Source organism: Oryctolagus cuniculus, chromosome 1 (genome assembly GCF_051225735.1).
Source record: "Oryctolagus cuniculus isolate XC-2025 breed Fujian yellow rabbit chromosome 1, ASM5122573v1, whole genome shotgun sequence".
NCBI classification, from domain to species: Eukaryota; Metazoa; Chordata; class Mammalia; order Lagomorpha; family Leporidae; genus Oryctolagus; species Oryctolagus cuniculus.
This window is the reverse complement of record NC_142867.1, coordinates 196711410-196736395: the sequence shown is the minus strand read 5'-3', so window position 1 is coordinate 196736395 and position 24986 is coordinate 196711410. Positions and strand designations below refer to the sequence as shown.

The 24986-nt window shown below is 54.2% G+C and overlaps 1 protein-coding gene across 6 annotated transcripts in view; it reads left to right on the top strand.

Annotated features, from left to right (window-relative positions):
- Positions 1-24663, top strand: part of B4GALT1 (beta-1,4-galactosyltransferase 1) — a 54092-nt gene extending 29429 nt beyond the window's left edge. For 5 of the 6 annotated variants that reach the window (XM_002708032.6, XM_008248551.5, XM_089299673.1 and 2 more), the window contains exons 3-6: positions 15304-15491; positions 18454-18576; positions 21543-21647; positions 21798-24663. In XM_002708032.6, the coding sequence (XP_002708078.1) occupies positions 15304-15491; positions 18454-18576; positions 21543-21647; positions 21798-21930 (549 nt within the window). In that variant the 3' untranslated portion in view covers positions 21931-24663. Of the gene's footprint in view, positions 1-8961; positions 9149-15303; positions 15492-18453; positions 18577-21542; positions 21648-21797 lie in introns of those variants that run through there. The other variant, XM_089299677.1, reaches the window with a different exon arrangement.
- The last annotated feature ends 323 nt before the right edge of the window (positions 24664-24986 follow it).

Genomic DNA, 24986 nt, shown 5'->3' with positions numbered 1-24986 from the left:
TCGCTGTCAGACTTTTAGGCAACTCAGGAAGTTTATCCAGTCAGACTGAGTCTTCTGGGGCGCCGCAGGAGACAGCACGCTTAACTCGAGGCCTCTGGCCGACGTGCCAGCCCCTGGCGACATGTCTGGGAAGGTCTGCTCCACCGGTCATCTGCGAGTCGAGGGGACCCTGCACTTCTAATCCATGGGTGGTTGGACATTAGCCCTGCTTAGGACACTACTGCTACAGGCACAGTAGCCGTCATCACCACAACCTGGAGAAACAGAGTGCTCTAAGAGGCGTTTCTATTGAGGTAGCTTTATTCCCTGTTTGTGTATTATTTTTTTTCCCAAGAGTATAACTTTGGTATTTCAAGTATATCCCAAATCTTCAAATTCATCCTTTTTTTTTTTTTTTTTAAAGATTTATTTACTCATTTGAAAGGCAGAGTTACAGAGAGGGAGAGAGAGAGCTTCCATCCACTGGTTCACTCTCCAAATAGCCACCATGGACAGGGTTGGGCCAGGCCAAAGCCAGGAGCCAGGAGCTTCCTCTGGATCTCCCACTTGGGTGGCAAGAGCTCAGTTTGGGTCGTCCTCCGTTGTCTCCCAGGCCATTAAGTAGAGAGCTGGATTGGAAGTGGAGCAGCTAGAACTTGAACCAGCACCCATATGGGATGCTGGCGGTGTAGGTGGCAGCTTATCTTAGTATACCACCACACCAGCCCCTCAAATTCATATCTTTTTTTTTTTTTTAAGATTTATTTTATTTGAAAGTCAGAGTTACACAGATAGAGGAGAGGCAGAGAGAGAGAGAGAGAGAGAGTTCTTCCATCCGATGACTTACTTCCCCAGTTGGCAGGAATGGCTGGAGCTGCGCCGATCTGAAGCTAGGGGCCAGGAACTTCTTCTGGGTCCCCCACGTGGGTGCAGGGGTCCAAGGACTTGGGCCATCGTCTATTGCCTTCCCAGGCCACAGCAGAGAGCTGGATTGGAAGTGGAGTAGCCAGGTCTCAAACTGGCACCCATATGGGATGCCGGCGCTTCAGGCTAGGGCATTAACCCACTGCTCCACAGCACTGGCCCCTCAAATTCATATCTTTTCCAGAGATTGGAAATGTCGAGCCTGCAGGCTGTATCAAAAATCATTTGGTCTGGCCCTGCCAAGGCAAGTACAGGCGGGACTCGATATTCGATAAATCTATAGCAGGCTGATTTTTAGGTTGATTATTTTGTGTGGCCGTGAATGATATTAGAAATATCCAGCTGGCCCTTGGCAGGGAAATGGTTCTCTACTCCCACTTTACACTGTTAGTGATAGTGACAACACAGTTAATTGAATCATTGTGCTGAATTGCACTGACACTCATCTGACGACACAGAGCATGCCTGTTTGTACAAGGCCAGTGTCCATTTCCTTTCAAGGTAAACTCTTGAGTCTGCTCAAGGTAGCAGGATTGTTATTGGTGTACAGCCCTGTCAAAGGTGAAGGGCTTTGTGTGCCTCCCTTTGGCTCACAGGGAAGCTGGAAGCAGAGCAATTTCCAAGTGCTGGGCCAGTTTCTGTGGGGAGAATCTAAAGGACACTATGTGTCCTGAAGCTTCCAATCCACTTAGAGCAAGTGGGACCTTCCAGGGAACAATTTGTTTCTAGTCTCAAATGACATCCAATTGGGGAAGGGCTGCCAGATGCCTTAGAATCTTGAAGGAGAGAGGGAGAGCATGGCCTGGAAGAGCCTGCATGTAAACTAGGTTCTAAAGATTGGGGTTGGGGTCAGAGGTCATGGTGCAGCAGGTTAAGCCACCACCCGTGATGATGGCATCCCATATGGGTGCTGATTGGAGTCCCTGTGGTCTAATTCTGACCCAGCTTCCTGGGAAAGCAGTGGAGGATGGCCCAGGTGCTTGGGCCCCTGCCACCCACATGGGAGACCTAGATGGCTCTTGGCTTCAGCCTGGCCCAGCCCCAGCTGTTGAGGTCATTTGGAGATTGAACCAGCTGGTGGAAGGTCAATCTCTCTCTCTCTCTCTCTCTCTCTCTCTCTAACTCTTCCTTTCAAATAAATAATACTTAAAAAGAGAAAAGTGTGGGTGAGAGAGATGGGCGTCTCAGCCAGGGCCAGTGACCAGGGACCTCCAGGCAGAAAGGAGACCTGCGTGTTCCAGGAGATGGAGAGGACCACAGGGTAGGAAAACACCAGAGGCTCTGGGGCCAGCTGTGAGATCTGGGTCTGTCGGAGGGAGAGCAGAACTCTGTTACAAGGAAACCAAAGCTCAAGGCGGGAGAGCAGGTGGTGGGCAAACCCCTGGAGACTGTCTGAGTCCCTGAGCCAAGTGAGGTGCAGACCAGGGCCCTTTGGAAACCTACAAGCAAGACAGCCATAGGAAGGACGTCAGAGGATGTGAGAGAGAACAGGTAAATGTCAGGTCACTTCAGTCCAGCAACTGTTTGTTCAAGAAAAGTCATGAGGTCAAGAAACACTTGTCTGGTGCCAGTAAGCATGTGCTGATCGCAGGATCCAAGGAGCCCGTTGTTAAGAGAGCCAGGGCAGTGGAACCTGGAAGAGGAAGCCACCGTCCCCGGGATCCAGCAGGGAGGGCTTTGCACAGGCCGTTACAGCTGTCTCCTTTCCCTCCTGGCTGTTACTGGAGGAGTGACGCCCTGTAAGCACGATGTTCTTGGGTTCTGTTCAGCAAGGCCTCTGATGGCCTCCCGCAGGTCTGCCTGTGCAGAAGATGGTGGACAGCTGCAGGCGTGGCCTGTAGTTAGAGCACACCACATGCTTGATAATAAATAGAGGAAAAGATAGCGATAGTGCTGAGGTGTTTTTTTTTTTTTTCTTTAAGGTTTCTTTTACTTATTCGAAAGGCAGAGTGACAGAGAGAGACAGAGTGCTCTCATTAGCTGATTCACTTCCCACATGGCTGCAATGGCCGGGGCTGGACCAGGCTGAAGCCAGGAGCTTGAAACTCCATCCAGGTTTCCTACATGGGTGTCAGGGGCCCAAGCACTAGGGCTGTCGTCACTGCGGTTCATTTGCAGGGAGCTGTCTCAGAAGCGGAGCAGCCAGGACTCGAATCAGCACTCTGCTACAAGATACCAGGATGCTGCTGGTGTTTCGTGTTCCGGCTTAACCATGGTGTCATGACACTGGCCACTGTGTGTGTTTTGTTTTGTTTTCAATTTGCGAGAATGAGAGACAGACAGACAGTGATCTTCCATCCACTCGTTTACTTCTCAATTGCCCTCAGCACCCAGAGCTGGGCCAGGCTGAAGTCAAGAGTCTGGAACTCAGTCCGGGTTCTCCCACCTGGGTGGCAGGGATGCATCCCATTGAGCCCCCACCTACTGCTTCCCAGAGTGTGCATGAGCAGGAAGCTGGACTTGGAAGTGGAGGAGCTGGGACTCAAACCAGACACTCTGATTTGGAATTGTAGGTATCCCAAGTGGAGTCTTAAACCTGTAGGCCAAGTGCCCACCCCCAGTGCTGAGTTTTTGAATTCAAGCACCTTAGATAAGAAAGGAGAGGAAGATGCTACATTGTATTTTAGGTGAATGGAGACTTTCTATTTCAGTTATGAAATCAAAACACGTATTAGACCTGCAAAATGTAGCCACCACCTTAAGTTCCTGTAACACGATTTGTATAACTGGTTCCCAGGCCTCAAACAGCAGATGCCGGAGTGTCCTGCACCAGCTCCGTGCTCCGCTGGGGCTGGCTGGCACCGGGCATGGCACACCCTGGGCACTGCTGGAGACAGTGCTTCTCCCCAGCTGTGCTTTCCAAAATGGAGCCTCCCAGGGGTTCATGGAAAATACATGTTACGAAAAGCCACACATGGGCTTCCAAATTGTCTTGCACCAAAATGAACTTGTGTTTGGGATTCCATTTTCCACACACTTTTTGAAGTAGCCTTACCCATGTAGGGGGGCACAAGGTTAACCCACGTGAGTCAGCACTCGTCCCCACAGAGCCTTCGGTACCCCGGTGTACGCTGGGCCCTCCACGAGTGTTTCCTGAGCTCGTCTAACCAGAGGACTGTCCTCCAAGAGTCGTCTGAAGTGACGAGCGTGTTGTGAGTCACACTTTGGGGAAATCAGTCACACTTCCTCCCTTGTACTTCTGAGCTTTCCCTAGGATACAGGAAATTTCCCACCTTCCTCTCTGGCCTTTCTTTTCCCACTTGCAGCTTAGCCTCAGAAATTTTTATTTTTAGTGTTTCAAAGATGGAAACATCCTTTTTCTCTAATCTTGTCAGTGTCAGATTTTCTCCCCCCCACCCCCGTAGGTATGCATGGTGTCTCATCATTTTTTTCCTTCTCTTCCAAATGTTAACTCTTTTTCTTTTAAAGATTTATTTATTTATTTGAAAGACAAGAGTTACACACAGAGAGAAGGAGAGGCAGAGAGAGAGAGGTCTTCCATCTGCTGGTTCACTCCCCATTTGGCTGCAATGGCCGGAGCTGCGCCAATCCAAAGCTGGGAGCCAGGAGCTTCCTCCAGGTCTCCTGCATGGGTGCCGGGGCCCAAGGACTTGGGCCATCTTCTACTGCCTTCCTAGGCCATAGCAGAGAGCTGGATCAGAAGTGGAGCAGCCGGATCTCAAACCGGTGCCCATATGTGATACTGGCACTGCAGGCAGCGGCTTTACCCACTACACCACAGCACCGGCCCTCCAAATGTTAACTTTCTAGCTTTTTAAATATTTATCTATTTGAAAGGTGAGTTACAGAGACAAGGGAGAAAGAAAGAGATCTTTCATTCACCAGTATACTCCTCAAATGGCTGCAGCAGCTGCAGCTGGGCCAGGCTGAAGCCAGGAACCTGGAACTCTCTCCAGGTTTCCCACATGAGTGGCAGGAGCCTAAGCACTTGGGCCATCCTCCACTGCTTTCCCAGGCACATTAGCAGGGAGTTGGATCAGAAGTGGGGCAGGCCGGCACCAGCACCCCGGGTTCTAGTACCGGTTGGGGCACCGGGTACTAGTCCCAGTTGCTCCTCTTCCAGTCCAGCTCTCTGCTGTGGCCCGGGAGGGCAGTGGAGGATGGCCCAAGTGCTTGGGTCCCTGCACCTGCATGAGAGACCGGGAGAAAGCACCCTGCTCCTGGCTTCAGATTGGTGCAGCGCCCGAGTGCCAGCTGTGGCGGCCATTAGGGGAGTGAACCAACGGAAGGAAGACCTTTCTCTCTGTCTCTCTTTCACTGTCTATAACTCTCTCTCTCTCTCTCACTGTCTAACTCTGCCTGTTAAAAAACAAACCAAAAAAAGGTGGGGCAGCTGGGATTCGAACCAGCACTCATAAGGGATGCTGGCATCATAGGCGCTGCTTTAACCTGCTGTGCCCTGCTGCTGGTCCCTAACTTTGTGTCTTAGGGAGAATCTTTTCCTTTTCCTCCTCTCCCCCAGCTAATCCTGTGTCCCTTGGTCCAACTACACCCTGATGATCTTTTTGAGAAAATATGATTGGAGTCCAGATAGCCAAGTCAAGAAGAAACTTGGAGGGTGCCCTCCCTTTCCGGTAAAGAATATTCTCTGGTCCATCAGACGGCAGCAGTAGGAAGCCTGAGCATGGGAGAGAAGGCGATGCCCTGTGTGGAGCACGCCTTGTTTATAAATCAGGAGCTTTCTGTGTTCGCTGTTTTATGGTTATATTCCATAGGAAAGGAAGAAAGGGATTTTGTAGCACTTGGCTTTGGCTGTGGTGCACTATTTGTTGAGCAAATAAAGTGTATTGGCTATTCAGCTTCATCAGAGCCTCTCAGCTTCTTCCTGCTGGTGGTCTGACTCTGTGTGAGGTTAGCAGAGACAGTGTTTAAGGTCCGAACAGCCTTTGGAACATCCAGCCCAGGGCCCGAAAATAGGTGCTTCCAGGTGGAGCCACTTCTGCCCCCTTGAAAGCTGTGTGTCTGCCGGCCTCCCTGGCGATGTTCCAAGGGGAGTGGACCATGGCCTGTCCCCGTCTCTATCTCCTTAGCTCTTCTTTCCATCTTGGCTAGGGTTTCCCCAGACCCCTGAGGCCAGACAGCCTGGAAACTTCTGCTCCACATCCCAGGTGAGGAAGCCTAGGCTCCGACAGCTACAGCAGTGTTCGTGGGAAGTCACACGCCGGGCTGCTGCTCGCTCCCCAGCGCCTGCCTCGAGATCAGGGTCCCCCCGCTGCGTCACGGGGACTCTCCTCCTGGCCTTTCAGGTGCTCCCTCCAAGTGTTCCTCAGCCCCTGGGGCGACCTCCAGGCTGGAGGCTCAGTCCTGGCTCTGCTGCTTCCCAGTCCGCGCCCTGGGCAGGCTGCAGAAGCTCAGGCCTCAGTTTCACCTTGCGGGAGGGGAAGGAGTTAGTGTGTGCCTCGGAGGGGAGTGTGAGCTATTATTCCTCTGCACCCTGTGGCTCCTCCCGCCAGGACAGCCTGTCCTGGCTCACTGCTGTGATGACAAATTATTTATGCTGTCCTTGCCCCTGCCTGCAGCGTGGGGATGCTTCCGCCCATTTGTTGAGGGTAACTTAGTGCTGTGAGTGGGGACAGAATCTCAGGGGACCTGGGAACCAGGTCGCACCCAGGAGTGAACTCTCTTTCCCTGGTTTCTCTAGCTCCTCCTCCATCCCCAGCAGGCTAGAAGCCACCCCCCTTCGGCTTAGGCCCCTCCAGTCCCCTTAACAACTGGAGTCTCAAAATAGGTGAGAGTAGTGGCTGGGAGCAGTTTTGCCACTTGAGCTGGAGTAGCAGGTGTTATGCCTCAGGGTCAAGTGTGTGAGAACGCCCTGAGGGTTCCGGCACACCCTGCTCTTGGAAAGGATGCCTGCCATGGTGTGGAGGTGCCCTTCGTGGAGATGCCGCAGCCAGCAGTGGGTGGACACTCGCTGCACCTCCCTGCACTGTGGAGCCAGGCAAGGCGAAGGGAAGGCAAGGTGCCACCGGGCAGTGCCAGCCCTGGGTGAAGCAACAAGGTGCTCTTGTGGGATTACCCATCAAAAAATGGACGTGGCAGCTGAGGAATGCAGGCCCAGCTGAGGCCCTCGGCTCCAGAGCCAGGCCCAGGGCTTGGCTCTCTGACTCCACATGGGAATCTTTGGGTGCCTCTGAGCCTTTCTGGTTCTGGCCACCTCCTTCCATTCTTGTAAAGCCTTCCATGTGTCCCACAGGCAGGAATCTAGATGGTTGGAAGCCCTGAACTGGATGTGCCAGACTGTGTGCTGTCTGGCCGTGGCCTTCCTCCAGCCACTGTCCCCTCTTCCCTCTTCACACCCTTCATGCCATAGCCACGCTGGACTCCCCACCCCACCCGACACCTCTGCTCTCCCCGCCTGTGCCCTTGCCTATGCTATGTCCTCCCTCTGCCCTGCTGCGCACTCTCGCTCGCTCTCTCTTTCTCTCTCTCTCCCTCTCCCTCTGGCCCCTTAAGCCCAGTGCACTCTCACTCACTGCATTAGCTCTGTGAAGCCCCTGGAATAGGGCTGAACCCTCCCCCCACCCAGGCCACTTGGTGCCTGCTAGCAGGCAGTGATTATCTGGCAGCCCCGCCCCAGAGCCCCAACTCCCTTCGGCTCCCTCCCCATGCAGCTCTGCATAGTCCCATACCCGGCAGTCAGGGCTGGCACCCGGAGCTTCTCCCAGTGACCCCTGCCCACTTGCTCACACCCACTCTGAGGACCCCTTGTTCCCACCCTTTGGCCAGGTCAGCATCTCTTGCAGGTGCAGCCATTCCCCCAAAGCTTCCTTCTCATTGCTGGCTATGACAACAGTCTTCCCAGGCACCTCCCTTGGCCAGAAAGTACAGAGAACCTGCCTTCGCCCTGTGGTTGTGTGAGTGGTCATGGACCCTGAGTGGTCTTTTGGACCCAAGCACCTTTGATTATGTCTTTGGATTTTGACCTCCCCAACCCCCAGTGAGGCAAATGGGGTCTGCTCATTGCTCCTGTTGAGGGCAGGCTGCAAAGGTAAGTGGGTGACAGGCAGACAGCAGCACCCGGCTCTGGACAGGGGCCAACCAGGCCTAAAGAACACCCCCACCTGGCCAGGGCCCCCCCCCCCCCAGAGCGCCCCAGGCCCTCTTGTCAACAGGGTGAGTCTTTCTGGGTCCCGAGAGGAGGGGTTGAGGTTGGCAGGTTGGCAGCGGCGGCCTCAGAACCCACTGGAAGCCTTGCCCAGTTGCACTATGGGAAGAGCCCGGACTGAAAGGCTGCGGGGAGGCTGGGGGAGGACCCAGCTCGCTGCCCAGGGGTCTTGCCTGTCTGCAGTGTTTGCCTCTTTTCATCTGTGCCCTGTTTTGTTTAGGGTGCTAAGATGGTCCCCCCCCCGGGCTGCCTGTGGGTTTGTCTGGAAACAGTCCTCATGCCTCAGAGCTGCTCCCTGTCACTGCTCCAGGCCACCGCTTCCTCCATGAGGTCAAGATCAGTTGGGGTGAAGCAGACTTGCGGGTCCATCCATTAGCTCGTGGCCACCACTGCTTTGGTTTCTGTGCGGTATCTCTGCTCGCCACCCCCCACCCCCCACCCCCATCGCAGCCCTCCGTTTCCTCCCTGAGCGGTCGACACCCACATGGATGTGTGCGGGAATAGGGCTCTGGACAGGCAGGGCACCATCCCTTGGGCACCTGAGCCTTCCGGAGCCTGCCAGGAGGCGGGGTGGGCGTGGGAAGGCGGGGGAGGGCCCGAGGGCACCAGCGTTTGAGTGCTGCTCCTTTGCCATGTCTCCTGCTGCCTGTGTGTGTCCCTGGCTGTCCTCCTGGAAGTAAGTGTGGAAGCTCCTGGTTCCATCACCGTCCAGGGCGCATGTGGCCGGTGTGTTGCCTCCCTGGACGGTGCTCCCGGAAGCACTGTTTGCTCCTCTCACCCTGGCCGTGGTGACACAGGTTCCTAGCCTGGGAACGAGGGGCCGGAAGCGGCCCCGTCCTTGGCAACCTGGGCGTTTGCTCTCACTTCCTCTCCCTTCCATCCACCCTTCTTTCTTTGTTTCTTCTCTCTTTTTTTTTTTCCTTCCCTTCTAGTGGGGGCCTTTTGCCTTTCCTTGTTAATCCTGTTTGTAGCAAAGCGAGCTGGAGGAGGAGTCCCTGTCTGGTCTGCTTCTTACTCTCCACCTACCTTCTCTTCTGTACTCTCCGCCTCCTCTAAGGAAAGAGGGAGAGAGGAACGCCGCCCTAGCCGCTGCCGCCACTGCTGTCGCCGCTGCCGCCGCCTCTGCCACCCCGGTAATGTCCACACACCCCCAAATCAGACCTCGGGCCACTCGGGGAAGCTGTGTTGATAAGCATGAGTGTCCCGTGCTCAGGCCGCAGGGTCTCCCAGCACGGTCGGGGCCTCTGTGGGCTTGCTGGGAAACGCCAAGGTTGTGCTGGGAGCCAGCCCCTTGGCACATGTCCCGGAGACTTTGCCTGCTTTAAACGAAAGCCCATTCGAGCTCTACTGTATATGTACAAACTTTTCTATCCTGCATTTTTCTTAAATTTCATTTCATCAACATCTTCCATGTTGTTTCATAGTCTTCATGTTCATGACTTTCCATGCCTTCATAGTAGTAACTGTTCATTGAGTTGTACCGTTATTAACTTAGCCCTTCCTCTATTACGTGTTTAGAGAGTTTCTACTTTTTCACTAGTGTAAATAATATCATGAACATCTTCGAGTCTGAAGCCTACTCTGTGTCGGCTGCTTCAATGTTTCCCCAGGTTAAATGTTCAGATGCAGGATTATGGGTTCAGAGATGGCTTACACATTTTTATCATTCTTAATACAAATGACTCAGTTGCTCTCTGAAAAAGAAGACATTATTTTCCTCTGGTTTGTATTTTTTTTTTTTTTAAGATTATTTTGAAAGAGGAGAGAGAGAGACAGAGAGATCTTCCATCCTCTGGTTCACTCCCTAGATGGCTGCAATGACCAGCGCTGGGCCAGGCCAGAGCCAGGAGCTTCCTCTGGGTCTCCCATGTGGGTGGCAGGGACCTAAACACTTGGACCTTCTGCTGCTGCTTTTCCCAGACCATGAGCAGGGAGCTGGATCAGAAGTGGTGCAGCCAGGACACAAACTGGCTATGCCATGATGCAGGGCCCTGTGATTTGTGTCATAGGTATCCTGGGAGAGCTTGGTGCCGCCCTCTTAATGTATTCTGCCAAAAGCCTTGTCAGTGCCCTGGGCCAGGGAGGGGGCGGCCATGGTGCTCTGGCTGCCATGGCACTGGGGCTGAACACTGCTCTGGGCCCCTTCACCCAGAGCCCCTGCTGGGCCGTTCTGGGAGCTCTGTGCTCACTGAGGGCTGTTTTGTGAGCTCTGCTCACTGACGGTAACTCCACAGCCTCTGACCTTTCTCCACGACCTCTGACCCGTTTAATGGGGTCAAGGACGTGTTGCTCCTGCGAGCCGTGACTTTGGCTGACTGAGCACCACCCCCACAGCCTGCTCCTAGACACTGAAAGGCCCATTCTTTTGACTCACTGGGTGAAGGGCTTTGTCCAGGGCCTTGTCTAAGCCCAAGGCCACCATGTTATCATGGTTAAAAACCAAAACCCAATCGCTGTGAACTCATAGGTGAGTAGATAGTAGCCCTGCACAAATCCAGCATTTGTGTAATCCCAGACTCCTCCAGGCACTCTCTGGGTATCTGCTGTTCCCAGGTGCACACTGAGGCCTGAGCTTCCTCTGCCCTCAGTCTGTCATCGCCTTCCTGTCACCCACCTGGCCCATTTCCTTTCCCTTGGTGTCTGAGCCAGCACAGAAAGGCACGCGGTGGGCGTTTCAGCCAATGTTGCCACAGCTGCAGGCCTGTCTCTGGGTCTGTGCTGTTGCGGGTGTTGTCTAGGGCTAACGATAGGCTTAGAGGTGGGGCGTGGCTTGGTGATGGGCCAGACGTGTGTGTGTGTGTGTGTGTGCACGCGCGCATGTGTGTGTGTGTGTGCACGCACAGCACCGCCCCTCCCATCACCCGACATAGAAATCCGCATTTATTCTGAGTCATAGCTGATGTGTCCGGACCTCGTTGCTGCTTTGTCTTCTGGTTGGGGAGAGGCCAGGTGGCCAGGTGTGGCCAGTCCCCAAGCCGCTGAGGTCTGAAAGTATGCTGCTGAATACACAGGGGACGCACTTCCAGAGAAAGCTGGGGGGTGGGCCCTGGAGGGCCGAGCCTTCGTGCAGGTAGCCATCTGTCCCCTGTTGCCCCCGCTCATGCCTGCCTTAACCCCAGTGAGGACTTCCTTCGCGATTGGACCAGACTTGTACTTGTCTGACCCCCATGTCCCCCAGGCAAGGGTTTGTGAGTGCAGTGCACAGACCCAGGGAGCAGGTGAGCTGTTGAAAGAGGAAGCGGAGCCTCTGCCTTGAAACCCCAGAGAGACACCTTGTCTGCACCTAACTAAGCCCGTGTCCCTCACACAGGCGGCACGATAGCTTCCTAGCTGGCCTCCCTGCCTTCACTCGGGCTGGGGCACAAATCCGTCCTTGACATGCAAAGTTTAAGGCTCCCTGTGGCCTGAATAAAAGATTAAGTATCTTAGCTAGCGTCACCCCCCGCCTCCCCCTTGTGACGTGACTTGGCCCACCTCTCAATTCAGACCTCATCGAGGCTTCTGAGGGCGTATAGGGACTGTCTGCCCAGAACAGGGCACCCAGGTATGCTGGCTATCATAAGCCAAAGAAGCCCCAGGAGCAGCAGATGCTTAAAGAGGTGTTCCTTGGATCTCCTCCCATCTGCTCACCATCTGGACCCCCACGGAAGCGAGCAGGGCTCTGTGGTGCCTTCCCTGAGCTCTTCCTGGCTAACCCACGTCTGTCTGGACAGCTGGACAGACTCGTCACACACCACCGTCCTCTGTTTCAGTCCCAAAGAGAAGCATTTACAGACCCTCATTCATCAGGAGCCACTGTGTGTTCGCCAAGCCCATCGAGTTCCCCTCAGAATTGTCCACGCCCAGTTCTCCACCTCCCCTGCAGACACAGGTGCATAAGCCTCTGGAGAACCGTGGGCCAGCGCGCAGCACTCCGGTGCCGCCCTGCCTTTTGCACGGTAGTGAGTCCCGCATGCCTCGCTTGCGTTTCATTGTCACCAGTTTTTTCCTGCGAACCTTCGGAGGGCAGAGGGGATGCTGCCCTTGCCTGCTGTCCACTCAGAGTCCTGGCCCTTCCCCCAGCGTCCTCTGCTCGCAGCCTTTGCACACACGCTGAGCCTGCAGTGCCTTTTCCTCCTGGAGAGCTGCCCCACCGCCGCCGCGGGTCCGCACGGTCTGATCCTCCCTGTTCTCTCTGGTCCCCTTCCTGCGATGGGCTCGGCCCAGGCACTTGGCAATTTTAGCTATCTTTTGCCGTTACCTCTTTTCCTCCCGTCTTCTCCCTCTGAGAGCAGCCAGTTGCGCTAGAAGGCAGGGATAACGTTCACTCTTGTCTACCAACATGAAGCTCACACCCGAAAAGCGGGATCTTCCAAGGGGACCCTGCTCCCGGTGGGCCTCTCTGAAGACCCTGCTGGCTCCCTGCTGCTGCGGGAGGCTCTGATCCTGTGAACCACAGGCTAACTTGCTGGAGCCTTAATCCTTTTAAGAAACGCCCGCCTCCATCAGAGAAGCAGGATTTAGGGGAGGAATTTGGAAGCTGATTGGAAAGGTCACACGCAGACCTTGAGAAGAGCAGGTCCCCAGTGTGGCTCCCTGGGAGGCACCGGGAAGGCTCTGACTGTCCAAAAAGGGTGAGGAAGCCAACTCCCGGAATAGCGGTGGCCTCTGACCTGGGCCGCCCAGCCGCTCACTGATGTCTCTGCATGCATCCTCTCACTTCCTACAAAGCACCTGTCATCATCCCCGTGACACCAGATGAGCAAAGTGAGGCCTGGAGGTGTGATGTGCCAAATGCCACATCGCTGGTACACCAAGAGCCTGGCAGTCGGTGTGCCACAGGCCTGGCCTGAGCAGCTGGAGTAGCAGATGCTGTGGCGGCGCTGTGAGGAGAGCAGGGTGAGGGCTGGGAGTCTTCCCTCCCGCTGGGGAGGGTGAGCACCTGTTCATGCAGAGGGGGTGGGGCGGGGGGCGGGGAGTTGCCAGGGCCTGTCTTCCCATGAAAACCGAGTACCCGGAGCACCCAGAGCTTGCTGCATTCCACCAAAAGAAGCCTAGGAAATGCATCATGTCTCTCTAATCCCAAGGGAGGAAGAAGATAACACTTTCCCTGTCTTCCATTTTGCCTGTCTGGTGTCCCCAGAGGCCTGCTGGGTAACAACTCTCACCACAGTGGACCACGTGGCTCCCTCTCCCTGGAGCACCGCGTGAGGCCGGGCTGGGAGGAGCAGGGGGCAAGTGTGCACTCCTCGGATCTAAGGCCAGACACCAGGGTGCTGTACTGCGTTGCAGGGGCTGTTGCGGCACCGGGGGGGGGGGGGGGGGGGCGCTTCCAAGTCTGCATCCCGAAATAGGGGTGGAAGCAGGTTTGCTTCTTGGACTTCGCCATTGTTCACGAGCATCAGCCTCAGAAGCGGCCGTTCATGGTTCCAGATTTCCAGTTCCCGGGAAGGGAAAATTGTTTAGCTCAATCTCAGCCGTTCATCTGCTTAGAGCAAATCATTGTGGCCAGCGGGAGCCCCTTGCCCCAGTTAGGAGGGAGCGTTCAAGGAAAGGAGCGTTGTCGTGAGCTGGGAGGCCACGCTCTGGGGTTCCTTATGCTGATGTCAAGCTCTCCTGGGACGCCTACTGAAAGTGTTCAGTAGAGATCTGTGTTTGAAAATGTCGGTCTGTGTCGATGCGAGGAGGGTTCCCAGGTTGTCAAGATGATGATGTGAAACCAGGTATCCTGGGCCAGGCGACTGATGCCCCCGATGAACGTTAGCGTATGTGGTTGTGCTAACAACCAGTTATTCCAACAACTCCATGGTTTTCACGTGAAGTTTCTAACCTTTGACCTCGTTGCCCTCTCCAGCTTCCACAGAATGAGCTGAACAGAGTTCACCTGTGGGGCGGCCAGCGCCCGGGATGCACCCCTGGGCACGGCCACCTCCGTCCACCACGCGTGGTTAGAGAGCTGTCCTGTGGGACATCTGCCTGATTGATGTGCTGTTTGTGGGGCATGTCCTGGCTGCCCGGTGCTTGGTGCTTGTATTTCTGTAAGTGCTTCACTGCCCCGCGGCCTGGCAGCTGCGGTGTGCGTGCACTCTGGACTCAAGACAGGCATACGGTGCGGTGCCCGTGTCCAGGTTGTCTTCAGCATGTGGGGAGAGACTCTGCGCACTCCGCTTTGGAGATGGTGCACCCCTTGGAGGCTTTCCCCCGGTCCTGAGGGCTCTGACGTCCTAGGTCCTGAGAGAATATGGGAAGAGCACCAAGCAGAGGCTGCATGGTCTGTGTTGGCCCTTAGCATCCTTGTGCTGGTGTCGGGAGGACTCGAGGCAGAAGGAGAGAACTGAGCATGAGGGGCGGGGCCCCTGTGCTGGGCGCGTCCTTACTGAGTTGAGACTGAGGAGCTGGTGAAAGCAGACAGCGTGTCAGAACCCTGGCTGGAGCTTACCAGAAGGGATGGCCATGTGCTGTTGTATGTTGAAACCCGTCCATCCGTTAGTCCATTCATTCATTCACTCATTCATTCATTCATCTAGTCATTCAGCAGCCATTCGGTTGAGCTCTTACCCTATGACAAGCGGTGCTCAAGGCACGGAGTGGATAAAAACAAAAGCCCAATCTTCATTGAGTTCACATTCTAATGGGGGAGGCTGAAAAATCAATGAGATAATTAAATAAAATGTGAAGTGCTGTTGCACCTGCAGGCCTAGGGTTCTGCCTCTCCCGTACACCCTGTTTTGGTCCAGGCATGTATCACACATGCGTGGTGAGCACCGTGAAAGCAGAGACTGAATTGGGTTCACTGCATTTCCCTGGTGCCTAGTTTAGTGCCATGTGGGCACTGAGCCAGAGTCAGCCAGATACAGAGGGCAGAAGGGAGTGTCCCACGGGCACCCAGCTGTCACGGGCAAGTCTATTTATAGTGTCTAGGTCTATATAACAACATGACGCATGTGTTTAAATGCCTGAACACCTTTCTGCTAGGACTTCCTTGTGTACTTTTTAACAGCTGTGGTCCATTGTGTGGCTGGGCCGTTACTTCTTTAACCAGCTCCCCAGCGACGCTTCTGTCCCTGTCCTTGTCAACTTTGGCTTTGGCGAGCCGTGTTGTTCATAGTGACTTGTGCACGTGCGACGCCTTCTGCGGGATGAACTCCTGGTGGTGGGACCGCCAGCTGGGTATTGATGCATCACGTAAGACAGACTGGTGACCACGTGCAGAGGGCAAGTCGTTGGTCCCATGAGTGTTCTGCCCGGGGCCTTCACGTGTCATGATGTGGCTTTTCCCTTTGTTTCTGTGCCAGGCAGGAGACTCCATGTTCAATCGCGCCAAGCTCCTCAACATTGGCTTTCAGGAGGCCTTGAAGGACTATGACTACAACTGCTTCGTGTTCAGTGACGTGGACCTCATTCCCATGGACGACCATAACGCCTACCGGTGCTTCTCCCAGCCGCGGCACATTTCTGTTGCGATGGATAAGTTTGGGTTTAGGTAAGAGATATGCAGCCAAAGTCGGTGCCCTATGTGTTTCTCTATCTCTCTGGTTTGTTGTGGTCGTGAGGCTCCAGGGAACAGGGCTCCTGTGAGAAATGGGTGCCTTTGAAGTCAGAAGCAGTTACTGTTTGAGAAGAGAGGAGGAATCTGGAGATGCCCAAGAACAGTTTGAACATTGGGGAGGGCTCTCGTGTTTCAGCTCCAAACAGATGCTATATTTCTTTGCTGTCTTCCCTCCACCGCCCCACTTGGTCTGGGAAGCCAGTTGGAATGCTCAAGCTCCGATACCACAGCACATGTCCCTTGGGACTTTTAAGAAGGAACATCGGGCCGGCGCCGCGGCTCACTAGGCTAATCCTCCGCCTAGCGGCGCCGGCACACCGGGTTCTAGTCCCGGTCGGGGCGCCGGATTCTGTCCCGGTTGCCCCTCTTCCAGGCCAGCCCTCTGCTGTGGCCAGGGAGTGCAGTGGAGGATGGCCCAGGTGCTTGGGCCCTGCACCCCATGGGAGACCAGGAAAAGCACCTGGCTCCTGGCTCCTGCCATCGGATCAGCGCGGTGCGCCGGCCGCAGCGCGCCAGCCGCGGCGGCCATTGGAGGGTGAACCAACGGCAAAGGAAGACCTTTCTCTCTGTCTCTCTCTCTCACTGTCCACTCTGCCTGTCAAAAAAAAAAAAAAAAAAAAAAAAGAAGGAACATCAGTTCCAGCCGAGCTTTCGACACCAAAATGCTCGTAGCGAAAGGCAGCTGGCAGCTGTCCCCAGGGGTCAGGGAATAATCCAGAGCGTATGGTCTTGGGTGGAAAAATGGTCTGGAAGTCCCTTGTTTTTATGCTAAAAAATAAGCAAGTAGATAAATTTGCATTTTTGTTCCATCATATATCCATGTTTGTATTAACGTAAAATCAATTTAAATTGCCTGTCAGTCAAACAGCATAACGTTTCCCTTCCTTGCTTCAGGTAAACCCGGGGCGGCAGGCAGGGACTCTGAGTGCTAGGCACCCTGGTTTAGGCCCAGTCCCATACCTCAGTTGGCTTTTTTTTTTTTTTTTTTTTTTGACAGAGTTAGACAGTGGGAGAGAGAGACAGAGAGAAAGGTCTTCCTTCCACTGATTCACCCCCACAATGGCTGCTACTGCCGGCACTGCACTGATCTGAAGCCAGAAGCCAGGTGCTTCCTCCTGGTCCCCATGCAGGTGCAGGTCCCAAGCACTTGGGCCATCCTCCACCGCCTTCCAGGGCCACAGCAGAGAGCTGGACTGAAAGGGGAGCAACCGGGACTAGAACCCAGCACCCATCTGGGATGCCGGCGCTGGAGGTGGAGGATTAACCAAGTGAGCCACGGCGCTGGCCTCTCCTGTTGTTTAAACACAGCTTTTTGTTCCTCTAGTCGCTCAGAGAGACGAATGGAGAACCATTTGATGAGTTTCCTCCATATCAAAGGTGTTCAGACCCTAGACTTTCTACCTTAAAGGGAGAGAGCCAGTCAGGTCTGGGGGATGGGGCAGGTACTTTCCTTTGAAGCGGCTAAGAATCTGTTTGCTTGAAAACACTGATTATCAAAAAGCTTTGTTGGTCTGGCTACCTCTCGCTGAAAGCCTCACATGTCGGGTGTGGAAAGCAGTGTGAGATCTGCCAGCAGGCGGATGACTTGGCACCCGAGCAGTGACGCCTGATTGCAAATGGATTACCTTTGACCCATTGAAGCAGGCCCCAAGGGATCTTTGCTTGTGGATACTTGCAGTCAGAATTCTAGAGTATGTTCTAAAAGAATAATTAGATCTTCATTTTCGTATGGTTTAGATAACTTCCCCCTGAAGTTAAGAGTTTTTCTTAATTTGTGTAGTGGGTTTTGGTCTCCGTGAGGTCCAGAATAAGCCCAGGTATGGTTTGGAGCTGCACTCGAGGTTGGCACAGAACTGTAGCCTTGAGAGGACCCACAGGAAGACCTTTGCATGGCCTTTGTGGCACATTTTGTTTAATGTTTCATTTATTTATTTTTGCCCAGGAGTGGCGGGGAGAGAGATTGATTGGTTGATCTTCTGCCCACTGGTTCACTCCCCTAATACCTGCAATAGCCAGGGCTGGACCAGGCCACAGGCAAGAGCCAGGCACTCTCTAGGTCTCCTACATGGTTGGCAAGGGCCCAAGCACCTGAGCCATTGTGTGCTGCCCTGCAGGATGCACCAGCAGGAAGCTGGACTGGAAGCAGAGGTGGGACTCGATCCCAGGCATCAGATCTGGGATGCACGAGTGTCCCAGGCAGCTGGACCACTGTGTCAACCGCCTGCCCTATGTCCTGGTTCTTCCTCTGTGTCCCTCGGAAGTCTGCCGCTCATAACCACTGAAACACAAAAAGCTTTAGAGGAAGGAGGGCCCAGATGCCCTCCACTTAGAAATATGTAAGAACTGACTGACCATAACGCATTTTGCTAAATCAAGATAAAGTAGAAATCTCAAAGAAATGTTTTTTTTGTGGCAGATTTTCAGAAGCGCTGCCTCGACTGTTGGGGCAGGGTTCAAGCCAGCGCGCCCTTGGAAGGTGAGAGGTAGATTGGTATGTGGGGCCAGGGGCAGCGCAGGATTGGCATGGGGGGACCGTAAGACCGCCTGGGATTCCAGGACCTCTGGGTAAGGACTTTGTTTGTAGGGGCACAGCACGTGGGAAGCAGACTTGTAGGCCTCTGTGGGTGACCCGGGCTTACACCCACTTTGTCACCAGCTGGTTTTCCTGATAAACGAAGAAGCAACACTGTGTTCTTGGAAAGAGGAAGACTCTACTTTCTGCTATCGGTGTCTTCTCTGAGACATCTGAGCCTTGGTTTAAAAGAAAACACCTGAGAACGCCATGAAAAAGTTCCAGAGAGTGAAGCATCACTTGGAAAGCGTGTGTCCTCAGCAGGCTTCCTTTGGGAAGTCAGAACCTGCTGACCACGGGTCTTCTGTTTGTGTTTTTCCCTAGCCTACCTTATGTGCAGTATTTCGGAGGTGTCTCGGCTCTGAGTAAAGACCAGTTTCTCGCCATCAACGGATTTCCTAATAATTACTGGGGCTGGGGAGGAGAAGATGATGACATTTTTAACAGGTAAGGGTCACAGCTTCCATCTGGCCTCCCCTGCCAACCTTCACTTCCAGCGTTTAAACCAGCGCTTGGTCATCCTGCATGGGTTACCCCCGAGCAGGGGACAGCCCCCATCCAGCCCCAGCTTACAGGTACTGAATTCCTGTAGGTACCAGGGAGAGGAGCGTGCTTTAGGAAAATGAGCACCTGGGGTTTTGGGTCAGCCTGGGAAGATGTAACCTGGGAGCCAAATGGGGGGCTGTGTTTCCTCTGACTTGCCGCATGCCACTTTGTAGTGAAGGAACAAGCATATGTCTTTGTCAGCATGACCTCTCTGTGTGCTTCCTTTCCGGTGTCAAATTTTCCTGGGCAGAAGCCTCACTTTCGTCACAAAGTTGTTGTGCTATATAGTTTTTGTTGTTTAAGATTGAATGATTTACTTGAAAGGCAGAGTTAGAGATCTCTGGTTCACTCCCCAAATGGCTGTAATGGCCAGGGTTGGGGCAGGCTGAAGCGAGGAGCCCAGAACTCCATCTGAGTCTCCCACTTGGGTGGCAGGGGCCCAAGCACTTGGACCTTCTTCTCTGCTGCTTTCCCAGGTAAGTTAGCAGGGAGTGATTCTGGAAACAAGAGTAGTTAGGACTTGAACTGATGCTGTGATATAGGATCCAACATCATAGGCAGCAGCTTAACCCACTGCACCCAAACACCAACCCCTGTGCTGTGCTGTTATTTTGCAGAATTTTTTTTAAAGATTTATTTATTATTTGAAAGAGTTACACACACACACACACACACACAGAGGGAGGGAGGGAGGGAGGGAGGTCTTCCATCAAATGGTTCACTCCCTAGTTGGCCACAATGGCTGGAGCTGTGCCGATCCAAAGCCAGGAGCCAGGAGTTTCTTCCAGATCTCCCATGTGGATGCAGGGGCCCAAGAACTTGGGCCATCTTCTACTGCTTTCCCAGGCCATAGCAGAGAGCTGGATCAGAAGTGGAGCAGCCAGGACTTGAACCTGCGCCCATATGGGATGCCAGCGCTTCAGGCCAGGGCGTTATCCCGCTGCGCCACAGCGCCGGCCCCTGCAGTATTTGTAATATACATAGAAGAAGGTGAAGTAGTATAATGAATGCTGAGGGCCACCTGGTCCTGACAATGTCCCACCTCATTTGCGGCCCAGAGCTGTTTCTAAGCTGGACACCCTTTATGGTGTAGGCTGTCGCCGTAGGTGGTAAACCACCCTACCCCCACCCCCCAGTGGTGTTGGAAACCACCTGCTGCTCAGGCCTCCCTGGTACAGAGGCTTGCTTCAAGCCCACCAGCCAGAGGCAGGAATCCCTTCTCCCTCTGGAAGCCATCCTGAACTCCTGAGTTTGAATCCAGAATACTCCCTGATGTACATTTCCTGAATTGAAATTAATTTGTTCAATTAACTAGACGGTATCTGTCAGAATGACACTCAAGTCATTTGAGGTTTACCTTTGTATGAAAACTTGACACAGACCCAAGTCTTAACACAGGCTTTAAGGAGAACTCGAGTTTTAAAGCACGTGGGTTCATTATCCTCTGGGGCATACAGGGCATTGTGCCACGCAAGTCCAGTGAGGGAGGGCGACTGGAGCCCGGATATAAGGGTAAGACAGAAACAAACCTGCGTCCACGGAGCCATGTCCCGGGCAAGCAGCCTGGACCAGTGTCATAGTGTGCAGGGCCCAGATGATCCCATGGAGCTGAGTGGCCAGAACAGTTCCAGGGAGGGAGGGGGCAGTGAGGACTGGAACGCAGCAGCTGAGAAGGATGGGTGAGGCGCCTTTCTCAAGAGATAAAGTCTGTAGCTCCTCCCATGCCCCTCCTGCCCCTGAGCAGGGCTCCGGGATCAGTGCTCACAGGAGCCCCAGCCCCTGCCTCGTCCAGGATCAGCCAGTCCTCCCTCTCGTGGGAGTTCCTGCTGTCCAGGCTTGCATTTTGGTCCTCACTCCTTTTCCTTGGACCATCAGAGACCCCCCTGCCTTGTGCTGGCTGCCTCTTGTTCTGTTCTCTGCCCTCTGGTCTAGAACTCCCTGCCAGAGAGATCTGGGCGTGGCCAAAGCCGCTGGGGAAACATGGCAGGCAGGCAGGCTGCTCCAGACGCTTTAGCCTTTGCCCTCCTTTTCTGCCTCAGCTCCTGCCCCTGCCTGTCCAGACCCTTTCAGGTCTCAGAAGGGCACAGAGGGGCCAGCGCTGTAGTATAGTGGGTTAAAGCCCAGGCCTGCTGTGCCAGCATCCCATATGAGCGCTGGTTCAAGTCCTGGCTGCTCCACTTCCCATCCAGTTCTCTAATAGCCTGGGAAAGCAGTAGAAGATGGCTCAAGTCCTTGGGCCCCTGCACCCATGTGGAAGACCTGGAAGAAGCTCCTGGCTTCAGATTGGCCCATCTCTAGCCGTTGAGGCCATCTGGGCAGTGAACCAACAGTTGAAAGACTGACCTCTCTCTCTGTAACTCCGCCTTTCAAATAAATAAAATAAATCTTAAAGGGGGGGGGCATGGCTGTTGCTGGAAGCCTCTATTGATCTCTGAGGTCCCCATGCTCGCTGTGTCATCTGCATTTTTTTTTTTTTTTTTTGAAAGGCAGAGTTACAGAAACAGGGAGAGACACAGAGAGGGAGGTCTTCCATCGTTGGTTCACTCCCCAAATGGCCACAACATTCAGGACTGAGCCAGGCTGGAGCTAGGAGCTCCAGTTCATTCTTACCCCGGCAGTTACTTACTTCTTCCTCTGTGCCCCCAGCCTCATCTTCCCCCTGGCCACAGAAAGCCCATGTCCTATGGTGGGAGGGGGGGCAGACAACCTCCAGTGTGGACACCACGAGCTGCAGACGCAGTCGTGAAAGGACGTGGAGCCGGGGTGGGAGGGCCGTGTGTCGGAGAACAGCGAGCGGAGCAGGGCGGGGCCCCGGGCTCCAGCGCTGGCCTCTCTGTGCTCCTGACTTGTCCCTTCACTCTTTGCAGGTTAGTTTTCAGAGGCATGTCCATATCTCGCCCAAATGCTGTAGTTGGGAGGTGTCGCATGATCCGCCACTCAAGAGACAAGAAGAATGAACCCAACCCTCAGAGGTGCAGTCTATGTCCTTTTACAAGTTCTTTCCGCCTTAGCGCTGGGCAGGCGGCGGGAGGGAAGCTCTGCGAGTGCGGCAGAGGCGGGGCCGGACAGGGGCGGGGCTTGTGTGTTGACGCCGCCCCCTCGCCCTTGTGCTCTTCCTGCAGGTTTGACCGCATCGCACACACTAAGGAGACGATGCGCTCCGACGGCTTGAACTCACTCACCTACCAGGTGCTGGACATACAGAGAAACCCGTTGTACACCAAAATCACAGTGGACATCGGGACACCAAGCTAGCGTCGTGGCACACTAATGAGAGACCTGAAGATGGCCGGAGACCACTGCTGGGTCTCTGCCATTCTCTGTTGGGCTGGCCCCTCTTGGTTTGTAGCCGTCTGAGCAACAGGTGCCCTGCGCTCAGCATCTAGAAGCCTCTCCAGATGACCAGGACCAGTGGGAAATGTTCCCCCAGTGTGGCTGGGCATGTGACTTCTTCGCTCTATCAGGTGTTTGTCAGTGTAGAAGCTGTCGGCCTTTCTGTTTTGTTTTGGAGGGGTGAGGGAGTTTGACCGACTCATGGTGTCACCGTAGAGAGGCAGAACCTTGTGCGGCCCCAAATGCGGGGACCGTGGAGCTCACTCCCAGCCGGAGGACTGCTCGGTTGTTTGGAAATGGCTGAGAATTACTGGTGGTGTGCTTCCTACTTCATCAAGAATGGCTGACTGCTGCTGAAACTGCATCGATGTGCTATTTTTTGGTTGTCCTTGTGTGTGTGTGGTTGTGGTTGTCACATTTTTAATGGAAAAACACAAAATCTGTAACATTTTCATTTGTCCCCTCCCCACCACCGTCCTTCAGTGGTGGGCAGCCATTACAGTCCCTGTGTGTGGAGTCTCTTCTCAGCAGAATTCTAAGCCTTGGACATTTGATCCTGCTCGAGTGTGAATTCCAAGGCGACTTTAGCCATCAGAGCAAAAGCCATGGCTGTTCTCAGTGGCCTATCTCCCGATGGATTTCTGAATGTAAAGACTTTTTTTTTAAGTAGCAGTTTGTAGTATTTTAAAGAAAGAACAAATCGAGTTCTGCTTGTGATCTAGTGTGATTAAGTGTTGATCCAAATCTGCCTAGGCTCTTTAGCGTTAAGTCATGACAATTTATTTTTCTGAGCATGCTATGTAAACTTGAATTTCCTATGTATTTTTATTGTGGTGTTTTAAATGTGGGGACGGGATTGAACTTTTTTTTTTAGGGGATTAAAAAAATAATTATGTTGTCATGGCCACAAATGGGCCTCTGATGCAGCTGCAGGCCAGGTTTTTTTGTGCGGAGCAAAGTCACCTTCGGGGCCCTTGACGAGCGCAAAGCCTCCCGGTCAGCACTCTTGTGCCAGACCTGGGGCAGAGAGACCTGGGAGACAGGAGCCTCTGCTTTCCCTGGCACAGCTGCCCACTTCCCCCGCCCTCCCCAGGTGGGCAGGGTGGCGGGAACCTCAGCCGCTTCCGATTGACCCCTCAGGGCCCTGGCTGTGGGCTGTAACTAACAGCTACCAGGGTGTTTCCCAACCCTCAGCGCCTGGCGCCTCCACCTCCGCTCTGGCTCCGGCGGGGGCCTCCCTGGGGCGCCTCCACTCCCACCCTTGCCCCCCCCCCCCCGCATTCCCAGTCCTCCTCCTGCCTCCCCTTTCTCTCGGGCCCTGCCTCTCTCCTTCCTCCTCCTCCCTTCACGTTCCTTTGCCTCTCACCCATGGCACTCAGGATCAAACAGACTATTCATCCTCCAGCACGAATGTGCCTTTGAATTACGATCTGGAAAAAAGTTTAGCTGAACCCACCTCCCCACCCCGTCCTGAGAACTGTAAGGGGGCCTCCCACCTCCTGTCCCCCCTGGGTTTTTCGCAGGTGCTCCCACCTCGCTGTGAGCTAACCCACAGGTGCTTCACGGAAGGCCACTTCTGCTGTGAGATGGATAGGACATCAGAGGCACTTCCTACCACTGAGCACCCAGGCCAAGGTGCCCGGGTACAGCCGCCTGCCTCCAGGGTGGCAGCCTGGACCCCCAGCCACCGCCCTGGGCCCCACTGCCCTCAGTGTGGAGGCTGAGCTGGTGCCCAGCCCCAGTCTTAACCTGTGCCTTTATTCCTTTGAGCATCTCAGATGCGAACTTTTGGTTCTGTTTCCAAAAGCCTTGGTATTGGTTGAAAATTATTTTCCACTGCAGCCGCAGCTGGGCTATGCAAAGAGTATTTCTTCTGTCAGTTTCTCGTTCCTTCATCACCGTGGTAGTAAAACTAGGAATGAGAGCGAGCTTTGGGAAATGCAAAGAGTGAAGGCCTCTCTCTCTCTGTCCCCAGACCCTGACTTTGCCAAAGTGCCTTAAAAGAAAGGGTCAGATGCCCCGAGCGGGAACTTCCTGATGACTGCCTTGACCTGTAAATCTCTACCTTTTCCTTTGTGCCTGTTGATTTTCAATCATGTCCAGTATGTGGTTCGTTTTCAGAACCAAGGAGAGTTCTGCTGCTCCTGCTGCCCTGTGTGCCAGCCTTCCAGTGCTGTCCTGGGTCTCTGCTGGGCACGTTGGCCTTGGCCAGAGGCGCTGCGGGCCATGTTTGCTCACAGGGGATTGCAGGGTCGCGGGGTCAGGAAGCGTGACCTTCACCACCACGCTGTCCCTGCTGTGCCTTTCTCTCTTTCTCCCCATCCCGGTGCAAGGTGGCCTTTGGGCAAGCGCCGAGGGCAGAGGTGGCACAGGAAGGTGAAGAATATGCCATGCTCTCTGGGCCTGGGTCTCCACCGACTTTGGAGTGGGCAGGGGGTGGCCCAGAGGACGGTATCTGTGTCCTAGAGACCTGTTGTGCTGTGTCATTTGATTTCCCACAGATGCAATGTGTGTATTTACCATTGTAAGCCCAGGGTGGGGTGGGGTGGGGAAGGGGAGGAAGGGGAGTGTCTGACCTTGGTGTTCAAAACAGAATTGTATTTTTGCCTTTAAAATCCAGTAATATAACATGAATAAATGACCCTATCTTTGTAACTGTAGGTGGTTCGTGTTTTTCTCACGCAGTGGGTTAAGGCTCTCCCGGAGCAGGAGCTGCCTGCCGGGAGATCTGTGGGAAGCAGAGATCGCCTCCCTCCAGGGGTGGGGTGTTGGGGCACCTGGGATGATGTGGTGTCTTGCCTGGCTGTGCACCACCCAGGGACAGGGCGGGCATCCCTGGAGTCGAAGCCTTGTTTTCCACATGGTATTATTCCCTTCCTACAGAAGAGCAGGGGCTTACGAGAGGTGACAGTGGCTGATCCCTCCCAGGTTCTCTCTGTCCAGTAGCCGGTGCCATTTCAAGGTAGAATTTCTACCAA